At 44.1% G+C, this 12,977-nt stretch overlaps 2 protein-coding genes and 1 pseudogene across 2 annotated transcripts; 1 reads left to right on the top strand and 2 right to left on the bottom strand.

The window, feature by feature from the left end:
- The first annotated feature begins 58 nt into the window (after positions 1-58).
- On the top strand, positions 59-850 carry LOC112351440 (vicilin-like seed storage protein At2g18540). The gene is made up of 4 exons (XM_024689368.1): positions 59-173; positions 248-319; positions 377-439; positions 493-850. The coding sequence occupies exons 1-4, from the start codon at positions 72-74 to the stop codon at positions 685-687; spliced, it is 432 nt and encodes a 143-aa protein (XP_024545136.1). The 5' UTR covers positions 59-71; the 3' UTR covers positions 688-850.
- An 8,424-nt stretch (positions 851-9,274) lies between these two features.
- On the bottom strand, positions 9,275-11,532 carry LOC9645066 (annotated as a pseudogene).
- Positions 11,533-11,614: 82 nt separating this feature from the next.
- On the bottom strand, positions 11,615-12,214 carry LOC9644032 (protein NRT1/ PTR FAMILY 8.2). Its single transcript, XM_002984272.2, has one exon. It carries the CDS (start codon positions 12,212-12,214, stop codon positions 11,615-11,617), a length of 600 nt encoding a protein of 199 aa, XP_002984318.2.
- Positions 12,215-12,977: the final 763 nt, after the last annotated feature.

A 12,977-nucleotide genomic window follows, 5' to 3' on the forward strand; every position in this document is an offset into this window, starting at 1 on the left:
AACACTGTCTTTCGTGATGTTTATTCATTGTTCCTTTTCTTTTCTGGTTTCTCTTTCAGCTGAGGCTGGTGATGGTGAACAAAGAATCAGGAAGAGAGCAAGTGAAAGCCGAAGCACTCCGGAGGCTGGAAATTGAAAAAGAAGCTCAGGAGCGAGACCGGATGCGTCTGCAGGTCTGGAAACACTTAATAGAAGAACCGCACTTCAACGACCGGTCACAGTCCGTGCTGAGTTTTCAATGTTCCAGGCTATAGAAAACGAGAGAAAACAGCAGGAGGATTACGATCTCTCCAGGAGAGAGGCCATCTTAGCAGAAGAGGTGCGAAACCCGTTGGACTTGAGTAGCTCATCTCGTTTTCTTGCAATGGAAATGCAGAAGCGAATTGAGGAGGAAGACGCTGAAAGGGAGCGCCTCGAAGAGGAAGAGCGAAGACGACAGGTAGAAAACTTTGGTTGTTTGAGCACGTCCTTGTAAGCTTGATTCTACTGCAGGAGGAGGCTAGAATTGAGGCGGAGAGGCTGGAAGCCGAGAGGATCAAAGCCGAGAAGAAGCAAAAGAAATACGAGAAGTGGCTGGCCAAGATGAAGAAGAAAAACCCGGGCTTCGTCGATCCGAGAATCATCAAGGCTCAAAAGGCGGCAGCGAAAGCGGCGGCCAAAGCCGCCAAAGCAAAGAAGAAGAAATAGAATCCTCAGGAGGGTGAAATATGCCGGTCCACCGATGTTGCGCCACGTCCTTCTTTGGGCTTCACGTTCCTTTTAACGTTCTGAGACGATGCTCTCAAGCGCAAAGCTGGCGATGAAGCGAACAAGAAGGTAAAAATGGTCCAAATAAAGAGTCCTCAATGTTTACCTCTAGTTTTTAGAAAAAGAAATATATTTCACAATCCCTTTCTATGTTGGATCTTCTGCCCCTTCTCAAGTTGGTGTCCACTACATTGCTCTCATATATCTTGTGACAGCCAGATCTCTACACTTCAGTAGATTAAGTGACTGCAAACTGTCTGTGTAGATATTCACCTTGTTCGACACCCAGTAACCTAGAGCCTACAACTTGATGGAGTCATATATCCCAAGAAGCTCCATGTTGAGTGAAGACATGACCACATTATCATATAGAAAAGTACGTTTTGTTCTTTAAATTCATATTATTATTATAAGTATGAGCAAAGTGTAAATGTTTTTTTTATAGAAAACTGATCCAGATATTATTATAAAATATTTAATTTTTAAGATTGTGAGGGCCAAGTGTACGGTTACAATGCCGTATACTAATATTAGTGTAGTGGATTTTGGTAGCTGTCGGATTGGTTTCAATCCGGACCACTCGCTCCTGTATATAAGTTAGGGTTTTTGGGCTAATTGATATGCACATTTCTATATTCCCTTTCCATATTCCATGCACTCACATTGGTGGAGAAGAGGGGCACCTTTGATTGTCCCTGGGGAGTGTTTAGATTTGGGATTTCGGTTTAAATCTAGTTTTTGCATTGTCTAGATCTAGCTTTTTCCATCTCCTTTCTTTTGTTCTTTCCTTTCAGGATTTTGGTTTCGATCTAACTTTTTGCATTGTCTAGATCTACCATTTCTTTCCAGCTTTTTTGTCATTTCTCTTCTTTTGCTCTTTCTTTTTCGTTCATTTTCATGGCCGATCCGCAATCTCCTCCTTTGACTCTAGAGCAGCAGTTGGTTCAATTGCTTGATGCTATGCGCTTGCAATTGAACAACCAAACTCAGTTGATGGCGGCGTTCACGGCACGTGGTATAACTCCTCTTACTCTTGGTGTCAATCCTCGCGTTCGGCCAGAGTTCTTTCGCGGGAATCCTGGGGATGATGTGTACCATTGGTTCGATCACTTTACGGTGATTGCCACATATCATTCTTGGGATGATGCTCGACGGTTGCGTGAGTTTCCCACGTGTCTCCAAGGGACGGTGTTGCAATGGTACAATGGTTTGAGCGCAGCTACTCGTGGGGATTAGAGTGTTCTCCCGGACGTCTTCAAACGCGCCTTCGGACATGCAGATGATTGTGATGATGCTTTCCAACAATTGCATCGTCTTCGCCAAGGGCCATCGAAGTCAGTGATGCAATTTGGCGTTTGTTTCCGAAGTCTTTTGCTTCGTGCAGAGCCAAATATGTCGGAGCGGATCAAGCTAGGAATGTTGTGGCCAGCACTTCGTTAAGATCTTGTCGGACTTGTGCATGCACTTGCCTGCCACCCTTGACGATGCTCTTCGCTTGGCACAACGTTATGAGACGTCGCCTCTTCCACTTCTCGCTGCACGTCCTTCCGCTCCACTTCCTATGGGTGATGGTCCTGTTCCAATGGAGGTTGATGCTGCTGCTGCTCGAGTCCAAGGACAAGCGCGAGGACGTGGTCGTGGCCGTGATGTTCGCTGCTGGGCGTGTGATGAAGTTGGTCATACTTATCGGCGTTGCCGTCGTTTTCCGGATTGGCGACCTCCATTTCCTGGGTGGAGACCTTGGCATCAACAACGTCCCCTGGGTGCTACTGCAGTGGAAGGTCTGGACACCGAGATGCATCAGGGAAATGAGGAGTCACGCGAGTAACGGAGGGACCTTGCGCGAATAAATCAGTGACCCCTCCATCTTTCTTTCGGGAGTATCATCAAGGGGTTCACTCGGCACCAGTTCATCCAGTGTTTACTTTCCAAGCTTGTTTTTATAACAAGAAGTCTCCTATTATTCTCTCCGTGTTGGTTGATATAGGTTTAAGTTTATCTTCTATTGCTCGACCTGTTGCCACACGTTGTCGTTTACACTTGCGTCGTGCGGCAGAACCAGTTTTCATTCTTTATGGCAACGGCCGTACACATGCATGTGCACGGGATGAGGTGGACCTGGTTGTGCGTGTGGGCGATCTTGAGCTTGAGTTGCAGTCGTTGCAGGTGGTGCCGAGTCAAGCTTTTGACCTCATTCTTGGTATGGATTGGTTGCAGCGCAATCATGCCAAGTGTGACTTTGAGGCTTCTCCCCTTTGTCTCATACTTCCTTATGTTTCATCCATTCCTCTCACTTCCATACCTCTTCGTCCCTCTACTTTTACCTCTGCTTCCATTACTTTTGTTTCCCCACTCTTTCCTTCTGTGTTTCCATCTTGTTCTGCTTTTCCCTTTTCCGATCCCTCCGACGATCTTTGTGTTGCAGCAGTTGATCGGCTCATGAAGGAGTATTCTGATCTCTTTGAATTTGACCTATCGTCTGGGGCCAAGATTGCCACACGTCATCCAATTCCCACCGGGGATGCTCGTCCAATCAAGGTTCCTATTCGTCGTCGGTCACCTAAGGAGATCAAAATTTTACGAGCAAACGTCAAGGAAATGCTGGAAAAGGGTGTTATTCGGAAGTCGCGGAGTCCTTGGGCATGTGAACCTCATCTTGTGACGAAGCCTGATGGGAGTATTCGTTTCTGCATCGACTATCGTCCGTTAAACGAAGTGACAATCCCAGATGTGTATCCTCTTCCTCACACTGCTGATCTCTTGGATCGTCTGGGGCGAAGTCGTTGGTTCACCAAGCTAGATCTTGCTTCTGGGTATTGGCAAGTACCGATGGCCGAAGAAGATATTCCTAAAACTGCTTTTCGTACACCATTTGGTTTGTATGAGTTCTTGGTGATGCCGTTTGGTTTGAACAATGCTCCAGCAACTTTGCAGCGGATGATGGACGAGGTTCTTTGCGATATGCCGGAGGTGACTGCTGACTTCATTGATGATGTCTTGATCCACTCGGAGGGGACGTGGGAAGAGCACATTCGTGATGTTTGTAAAGTGTTGGATTGGCTACGCGACGTTGGTTTAAAGCTGAAGCGGTCGAAGTGCGTGTTTGGGTCCAAGGACACAACTTATCTTGGGTACCGTATTTCTCGTGAGGGTTTGCAAGTTGATCCTGACAAACTTGTGGCTGTTCTAAAGTTCCCTACTCCGAAGTGTGTGAATGATGTGCAGCGCTTTTTGGGTAAGGTGCAATATCTTGGTCGTTTTGTGGATCATCTTTCCGATCACACTACACCATTGTGAGCGTTGCTGAAGTCATCAATGTCATCTTTCATCTGGTCTCCGGATTGTGAGCGGGCGTTCGTGGATCTCAAAGAGCTATTGACAACTCCTCCGGTTTTGGCATATCCTGACTACACTCGACCTTTTATTTTGCGCGTGGATGCTTCTGACATTGGTCTTGGAGGTGTGTTGATGCAAGAGAGCTCGAGTGTGCCTGGTCAGCGCCATCCCATTGCATACATAAGCCGTACATTACAACCAGTGGAGATGAACTACTCCACGACGGAGAAGGAGTGTTTAGCAGCAGTCTGGGGTTTCGAGAAACTTCATGCATATCTACATGGTTCTCGGACGTTACTTGAAGGTGACTATGCTGCTGTTACTTCATTATTGAAGCGGAAGAACCTGGTTAGTCGTACGGCTCGATGGGCTTTGAAGCTTCAGATATATGATTTCGATGTTGTTCATCGCTCAGGGAGTTCTATGGCTGATGTTGATGCCCTTTCTCGAGCTCCTCTTCCTTCTTCACTCACTTCTCATCATTCTGACGAACCTATTGTTCCAGCATCTGTGGATTTTTTAGATGAGGATTCTGTGCCGTCGACGGTTGCTGTCCTTGACGTTCAGTGTCCACAGGGTGCAGAGCAAGATCTGCCTTCTCTTGAGGAGGTTCGCGAGGCTCAGAAGATTGAGCTGTGGATTCGAAGGCTTCGAGATGGGTTTGAGAATCCTACATCACTTGCTGATGACTTGCCTTTCCGGCATTTACATTCTCAATATCGCCTTGAAGATGGCCTTTTTTATTTTGTGGGGACGGATCCTGATGATCATTCACGATTGGTGGTACCTTCGGTGTTTATTCCACGGTTTCTCCATGCCTACCATGATTCTCCTGTTCTAGGTGGGCATATGGGACACCGTCGTGTCACCGAGAAGCTGCGCAGGTCTTTCTATTGGCCGGAGATGCGACGTGATATTATCCGGTATGTGCGTAGCTGCGTTTGGTGCCAAGCTCGTAATACTCCCCCTTGTGCTGCAGAAGGACGGTTGGAGTCAATTGCAGTTTCCCGTCCGTTTGAGTTGGTGGCGTTTGATCTTATGGGACCTTTTCCACGATCGACTGCTGGCAATGAGTATGTTATTATTGCTTCTGACTACTTGACTCGTTGGGTGGAAGTTGGTGCTCTTGCTAGTGCCTCTGCAACTGCTGTTGGATACTTCCTCCTCAATCGAGTGGTGTTCTAGCATTCTTGTCCAGAGCGGATTCTTTCGGATAATGGTCCTGCATTTATGGCTGAGGTATTTCATGTTTTGACATCTCGGTTGGGGATACGCCACACTTTTACGAGTGCTTATCATCCACAATCAGACGGTCTGGTGGAACGGCTCGTTCGGACATTCAAAGGGATGATTTCGAAGTATGTGAACTTTCAGCATTCGGATTGGGATGGTTATTTGCCGTCTCTTCGGTATGCCTATGTCACAGGGGTGCAGAGTTCTGTTGGTGCTTCACCATATAAACTTCTATATGGTCATGATCCAATATTACTAACAGAGTTGGGTTTACCTTCGTGATTGCCACGAGCTCTGCTAGGTCATGGGATCAGTATTTGATAAGCATTCTTCCACTTGTCCGAGCAGAGTCTGCCGAACACTTAGGCCGCGTACAAGTGGGACAACAACAGTGCTATAACTCCCATCATCGTCCACCTACGGAGTACAAAGTGGATGATTTGGTGTTAGTCCGTTTTCCCCATCTTACGGTACATGGTTTATCTAAGGGGCTCCTTGCGCAGTGGAAAGGACCGTATCGGGTGTTGCGGCAAGTTGGACTGCAAGTTTATGAGGTTTGGCATGACGTTCAACAGGCCGATCCTCCAGAGATTGTGCATGTGCAGCGGTTAAAACGCTTCATACAAAGGGATCAGGAGCAGTTAATACCATCTACAGATCCGCCGATGCCTCCTCCTGACGTTCCTCCAGATCCCGGCCCATCTACAAGAGAACCCTGACGGCCTTCCATTATTCCGAGAGGAGGGGATGATGTGAGGGCCAAGTGTACGGTTACGATGCCGTATACTAATATTAGTGTAGTGGATTTTGGTAGCCGTCGGATTGGTTTCAATCCGGACCACTCGCTCCTGTATATAAGCTAGGGTTTTTGGGCTAATTGATATGCACATTTCTGTATTCCCTTTCCATATTCCATGCACTCACAAGATTAATTTTGAATCATATTCAATTTTAGCAAAATATAAAAAGGGGTAAATATGGATGGAAAAATTGTATATTTAAAAGTTATTTTTAACATTATTTTAACTAATGTGAAATTTTTTTCATCATTATATACTGGATCACCACTAGCTAGTTTATAAATCGTAAAAATTATTTTATAAAAGAACAAATGTAATGTTAATTTCATGTGGCAAGTTAATATCCTTGGAGAATTTATATAGCTAGTGCAATATAATATTTATATATTATGCTCAATAAAAATAAAGAGTTATTGATGATAGTTTTTAGTTTCAAAATCAAAATTAAAAAGCTTCCCATATCTTTCAGAAATTTGAAAATATTACCCTTAAAGCCTGTTTTATTAGTTTAAGACTCTTAAAATCATAATAAATATACATTTAAACTATAATAAATGTAAATAGTAAATATTTTAATTAAGAAATAGCATTAAAGATATGTAATTTAAAAAGGGAGTTTAACCTCTTTTCAGAAGGAGGGTGGAGAAAAAACCCTTCCCAAGTTTACCGTCTTGCATGCACAAGACTAGCCGATCGTCATTAAATGCCACCACACCAAAGGCAATGCTGTTGAGGAGTATATATGCCTAAAGCTTAATGAATGGGTATATGCTCTGGTCGCCCTTCATATGACAAGTATGCCACCCTATTGAGTTTAGCAAAAGTGAAAAATTTATCATTTATTAATATTCATTTACATGAATTTTAGCAAAATATAAAAAGGGGTAAATATGGATGGAAAAATTGTACATTTAAAAGTTATTTTTAACATTATTTTAACTAATGTGAATTTTTTTCATCATTATATACTGGATCACCACTAGCTAGTTTATAAATCGTAAAAATTATTTTATAAAAGAAAAAATGTAATGTTAATTTCATATGGCAAGTTAATATCTTTGGAGAATTTATGTAGCTAGTGCAATATAACATTTATATGTTATACTCAATAAAAATAAAGAGTTATTGATGATAGTTTTTAGTTTCAAAATCAAAATTAAAAAAGCTTCCCATATCTTTCAGAAATTTGAAAATATTACCCTTAAAGCCTGTTTTATTAGTTTAAGACTCTTAAAATCATAATAAATATACATTTTAAACTATAATAAATGTAAATAGTAAATATTTTAATTAAGAAATAACATTAAAGATATGTGATTTAAAAAGGGAGTTCAACCTCTTTTGAGAAGGAGAGTGGAGAAGAAATGCTTCCCACGTCCACCATTTCGCATGCACAAGGCTAGCTAATCGTTATTAAATGCCACCACATCAAAAGCAACACTATTCAAAAGTATATATGCCTAGAGCTTAGCGAATGGGTACATGTTTTGGTCGCCCTTCCTATGATAAGTATGCCACCCCATTGAATTTAGCAAAAGTATAAATTTTATCATTTATTAATATTCATTTACATGAATTTTAGCAAAATATAAAAAGGGGTAAATATGCATGGAAAAATTGTACATTTAAAAGTTATTTTTAACATTATTTTAACTAATGTGAATTTTTTTCATCATTATATACTGGATCACCACTAGCTAGTTTATAAATCGTAAAAATTATTTTATAAAAGAAAAAATGTAATGTTAATTTCATGTGGCAATTTAATATCTTTGGAGAATTTATATAGCTAATGCAATATAACATTTATATGTTATGCTCAATAAAAATAAAGAGTTATTGATGATAGTTTTTAGTTTCAAAATCAAAATTAAAAAAGCTTCCCATATCTTTCAGAAATTTGAAAATATTACCCTTAAAGTCTGTTTTATTAGTTTAAGACTCTTAAAATCATAATAAATATACATTTAAAACTATAATAAATGTAAATAGTAAATATTTTAATTAAGAAATAGCATTAAAAATATGTGATTTAAAAAGGGAGTTCAACCTCTTTCGAAAAGGAGAGTGGAGAAAAAACACTTCCCACGTCCACCATCTCGTATACATAAAACCAGCTAATCGTCATTAAATGCCACCACACCAAAGGCAACACTATTAAGGAGTATATATGCCCAGAGTTTAGCGAATGGATACATGCTTTAGTCACCCTTTCTATAACAAATATGCCACCCCATTGAATTTAGCAAAAGTGAAATTTTATCATTTATTAATATTCATTTACATAAAGAATTACAGATGAATAATTCTGGATGCTTAGCTAAAAGTTGCAAAAACCCCTCTCCATTAGCAAAAAAAGAATAATAACTAGCAAAACCATCTTCCTCAAAACCATGTTAATGTCCTGCGAAAACGTGGACAACAGCTCCTACTTGTACACTGCCACGGATTCCACCTTTTGCAGGATCGGAGTGAGACGCCCACCATGCTTGGAAACCTGTCTCAAATCTTGGCCAATCCACCACCATGAAGCTAGTGTCAACAGGACAATCAATTCCAATGGCAGCGGCCTCGCATAGGCAGGCAAGCAGCGTGGCACAAGGATCCCAGCGAGCTGATTCAGATGAATCACGGGCTCAGGCGGCGGACTATAATTCCATAGCAACAAAGTGCTTTTTTTGCCACTGCCCGACCTTAGAGATAACCCTACTATCTTAGGGTTCTTTTTACAAAGGGGAAAAGTTTCCAGTGCAATTTTCACAGAATCCAACAAAAGCCATGCTATTATATGGAAAATCCTACTCATTCTTGAATTAAGAACACAGTCACTGATTACTCCTCAATGGCGCTGGTCGAGTCTCTAGCAAGTGGCGGAGCGAAAGAACCAGATGCGCGACAAGGTCTGGGGATTTTTCTTTGTCCCAGGCCGCTAGAACTTGTTTGTCTTTCTGAGCAGAAACGTCGCGAAGAGCTGGAGCGCGTCCAGAAGGAGAGGGAGGCGGACGTCCAGAGCTACAAAGCCCTGATGGTGTCGGAGAAGATGACTTCCAACAAGGACATTGCCGGCAAAGGCAAATCTCTCCAGGAGATTGAGGACGACTTTATGTGACGAGCCTCAACCAGCCCTGGCCTGTCCATCCTTCCTCCCTGGAGTGTTCGCACGATAACGATGAAATAAGCTGGACGCTTGTTGAAGCACGTACCATAACTCTTTAATCTTCTAGTGATGCCGCTCCTCGCTCGCTCCTTGTTCGTCACAAGCACAGGCTTCCAAACTGAGAGTTCCAATCCTCGTAGGCAGCTCGCATTTCGAGACTGAAGGCTTTACTTCTTGAAGAGCGGCCCTGAAGTCCTGCAAAGGAGATTTAGAGTACGTAGATTGGAAGCTTTTGCTTACCTGTAGCCCAATAGCTCGTATTTCTTCCGTGCTAATATTGCCAATGTCTTTCCCCGCTTTGAGAGCCTCGCGGAGAGGATACATGGATGCTTCTTTGACGAGGTTGTTCATGTCAGAACCGGAATAGCCTGGAAGCAGCAAAAGGATGAGCTTGATTCAGGTGATGAAAGCTGGTGTCTGTATTTACCCTCGGTCATTGAGCATATTTCGTCCATGTCGCTGCTGGACATACAAAACAGACCATCCATGGGAAGCATAGTCAAGCATAAGGTGAGGCGAGAATGAATTACCAGCAGAAGAAAGTGGTATGTATAGCCTCTTCGAGAAACGATGGCGAGCTGCTTCATCAAGCTCTTGAGGCCTGTTTGTAGCACCTAAAACGTTTTTGTCGAACTCTACAGTCCATCGATCAGTCCCTGGCTTACCTATAAGAAGAAGCTGCTCGTTACCACTGCCAATACCTTCCATCTCAATGAGAAACTGCGCCTTTATCCTTCGGCTTGATTCATGCTCTCCTCTGATTTCCTCTGGTTTTAACAAAGTAAATACCGAACGAGATGTTCAGATTGTCGACGATACCTGAGATAGGAGTGAGTCCACTTCGTCGATGAATATCACCGCTGGTGTGCGACAACTTGCTACACCAAACAAAGCTCGGACAAGCTTCTCGCCTTCACCAATCTGCAACTCTGAACAGAAAAATTAGCATGTGCTAGGAAGAAAATCAAAGCTACCCATTTGCTAGTTAGCGAGCTTGCTGATATTGAAAAGAATGTAGCTTTTAATTCGCCAGCGATCGCTTTTCCTATCATTGTCTTGCCTGTTCCCTGTCACATTCTTGAGTTGCTTCATCAAATATACACTTACAGGGGGGCCAAAAAGGAGGAGTCCTTTTCCTGGCGAGCGGCAGCCATGGAAAATGTCCGGGCGTAAAAGGGGCCAAATCACCATTTCTGTGACACTCTTTTTAGCATGATCCAGTCCTGCTGTTTGCAAAAAAATGAAGTTACAACACAAACTAATGAGTGAGAAAAAGCGCTACCTATGTCATCCCAGCGAACGTTTGAATCCCTTTCCACTATTTCGTTGCTTATGTGCTCACCATATCCGACTCGACCACCAAATGGTACGTTCTCATGTCCATTTGGTTTACTTTCTCAACCGTGTCATACTAGCTTGGAACTTCTCGCTGGTCCCGATGGCGAGCTGCCTGACAAGTTGCGCAATCTGGAACCTCGCCTGCTCAGCATCCGAATTCTGCGTGGTTGTTCCTCCCCCATTGGAGCGAAGAGGTGGTGTAAAAGAACTTCGAACATTCCGGCGGCCCAGAGTCTTAGCGATGGTGTTGGTCCCTGTAAGTGCCGGAGACGATGTTGATCCCGTTTTCTTGGAGTCAAGTGCCTGAAGAAAGAAATTTCTGCGGAGAACTGTCGAAAAGTTCAAAATGCTTACTCATTTTTTATTTGCTGTGACAAATCCTCCTGAACTCTCCACAGGATTTTGCTTCTCTACAACGACAGACTTGTTCCTTATCTTGGCGGCTCACACACAAGTCTTCCGCGCTTCTTGCTCTCTCCCGGGCTGACGTCTATGCGATCAATATCCATTGGTTCCTGTAAGTTCAGATTGTCAAAACCACGAGAGAAAGAAAAATAAATAAAAATTCAAAGATCACTCACGCTGCTGTCACCACAAAATGGTTTGTAAAGCGGAGAGCTTCTCGTCGACACGGTGCTGGCCTCCCCCAAAAACCACGCCGCTAGATCGAGCTGCCTGTGCGAGCGTATTTCTTCAACCAAATCACTACGTAAGCTAGATTTCATGGCCAAAATCCACTTACCTCTCAAAACCTTGGTAGAATTTGTCCCTGGCCGCATCGATCAGATCCTGGACATGCCTCTTTATTGGAGCAGTGTACATCGCATCCTCTCTCGTCCTCGTCTCGAGAAATCCCAGCAGACAAAGCCCCAGACCCAGCGCCTTCTCCCATTCCTCCGCCTTGATCGCGGCCTCCACCATAAACCCTAGAAAATGCGCGCGAAAACCATGGAATGAGTTGAAATTAAAGGTGACGTAAGTTACATTAGTCCAATGTAAATATTTACACGGATAGCCTCTCGAGCATGCCCAGAAGAAGAGCCCATTGAGAGCCCTGAGCGCCGCCACCAAAAAAGAAGTAATCCAGGTGGCCGCGGTTTAGATTGTTTGGGATCCACCCAGAACTCCCGGAAGAACTCGTTGCGTGGGAGATCACCGCCACCAAGAAGCTGCTCAAGTAGTTCCCCAGCGCCAGCGCGCTCGCCAAGCTCCTCATCGCGTCGGGTGCTTGATCGTAGAAGAACTCGAGCTGCCCAAGGGACGTGAAAATTTCCGAGGCACCGACGAGGAAGTACTGCGGTATCTGCCAGAGAATGCTCATCGGGACCGGATCCGTGACGTTGTCCAGGAGATCAAACTCGGCCGCGAGCTGGAGCCTCTTCACTTCCACCGCCGCCGCTACCAGCATCGACGCCGTGGCAAGAACGAGGCCGATTCGCATCCTCTGGATCTGGGTGAATCCCTGCGGGTGGCCAGTGAACTTTCGGACCAGCGGCACCAGGAACCAGTCGTAGAATGGCACGCAGACGATGATGGTGAGCGTGTCGAAGATGGTGAGCGACGCTGCCGGGATGTTAAACTTTGGACCCAGCTTGGGATCCATTCTCTGGCCCTGCTCCACGAAGGTGGAGATCTGCGAGTAGATTGGTAGAATCCGGACAAAGATCTTTACTTCCTCAACCTGAGTGACTGTGAAGACGAGGAGGTAACTCCTTTTCTCTTTTCTATAGACTAGCTCTTATCTCTTTCTTCCAGGTCAAGAAAGACGCGGGCGGTGTCACGGAGCTGTTCTCATGGGTGCAGATATTGTTTGGAAAACCGCGAGGTAATAGTTTTCCAAGCTCGCTCTCATACATCGTCAGGTACCAGCTGCGGCCGAATACGAAAATAATCCTTTTTTCTCTTCGAGTCGGAACTGTAAAACGTGGTTCTTGTTGCTGCTGGTAAATCTACTCATGACTAAAACTTGGATCTCTAAGTTATAATCGATCCAAATCACCGCAGGTCTGATGGATGGAGGCTTGGACATGGAAGTTCTGGAGAGAAGCGTATAGTCGCTGTAAATGGTACCGCCATTGACACCAAGGTGAGTGCGTCTTTGCGATGAATAGAGGCGCTTTCGACGCGAATGTACACCAAGGTACCTATGGTCTAGGTGATTTTTGTACACTCTCGTCGGCACTTGCGATTTCTACTTGTTTCTTGAGGCTGGAGGCCGTCTAATCTGGCGCAGTGCGTGAGATTCAAAAGGTTCGAAGTGCTTTCTCTGGAACTGTTACTGGAAGCTAACAACTCTTCATTGACAGAGCAACGAGCAAGGCTTACATGGATAGAGCAAACGTTGCTGCATTGATTTGACGACTTGT

The sequence above is a fragment of the Selaginella moellendorffii genome, unplaced genomic scaffold, assembly GCF_000143415.4.
Source record: "Selaginella moellendorffii unplaced genomic scaffold, v1.0 SELMOscaffold_61, whole genome shotgun sequence".
NCBI lineage: Eukaryota > Viridiplantae > Streptophyta > Lycopodiopsida > Selaginellales > Selaginellaceae > Selaginella > Selaginella moellendorffii.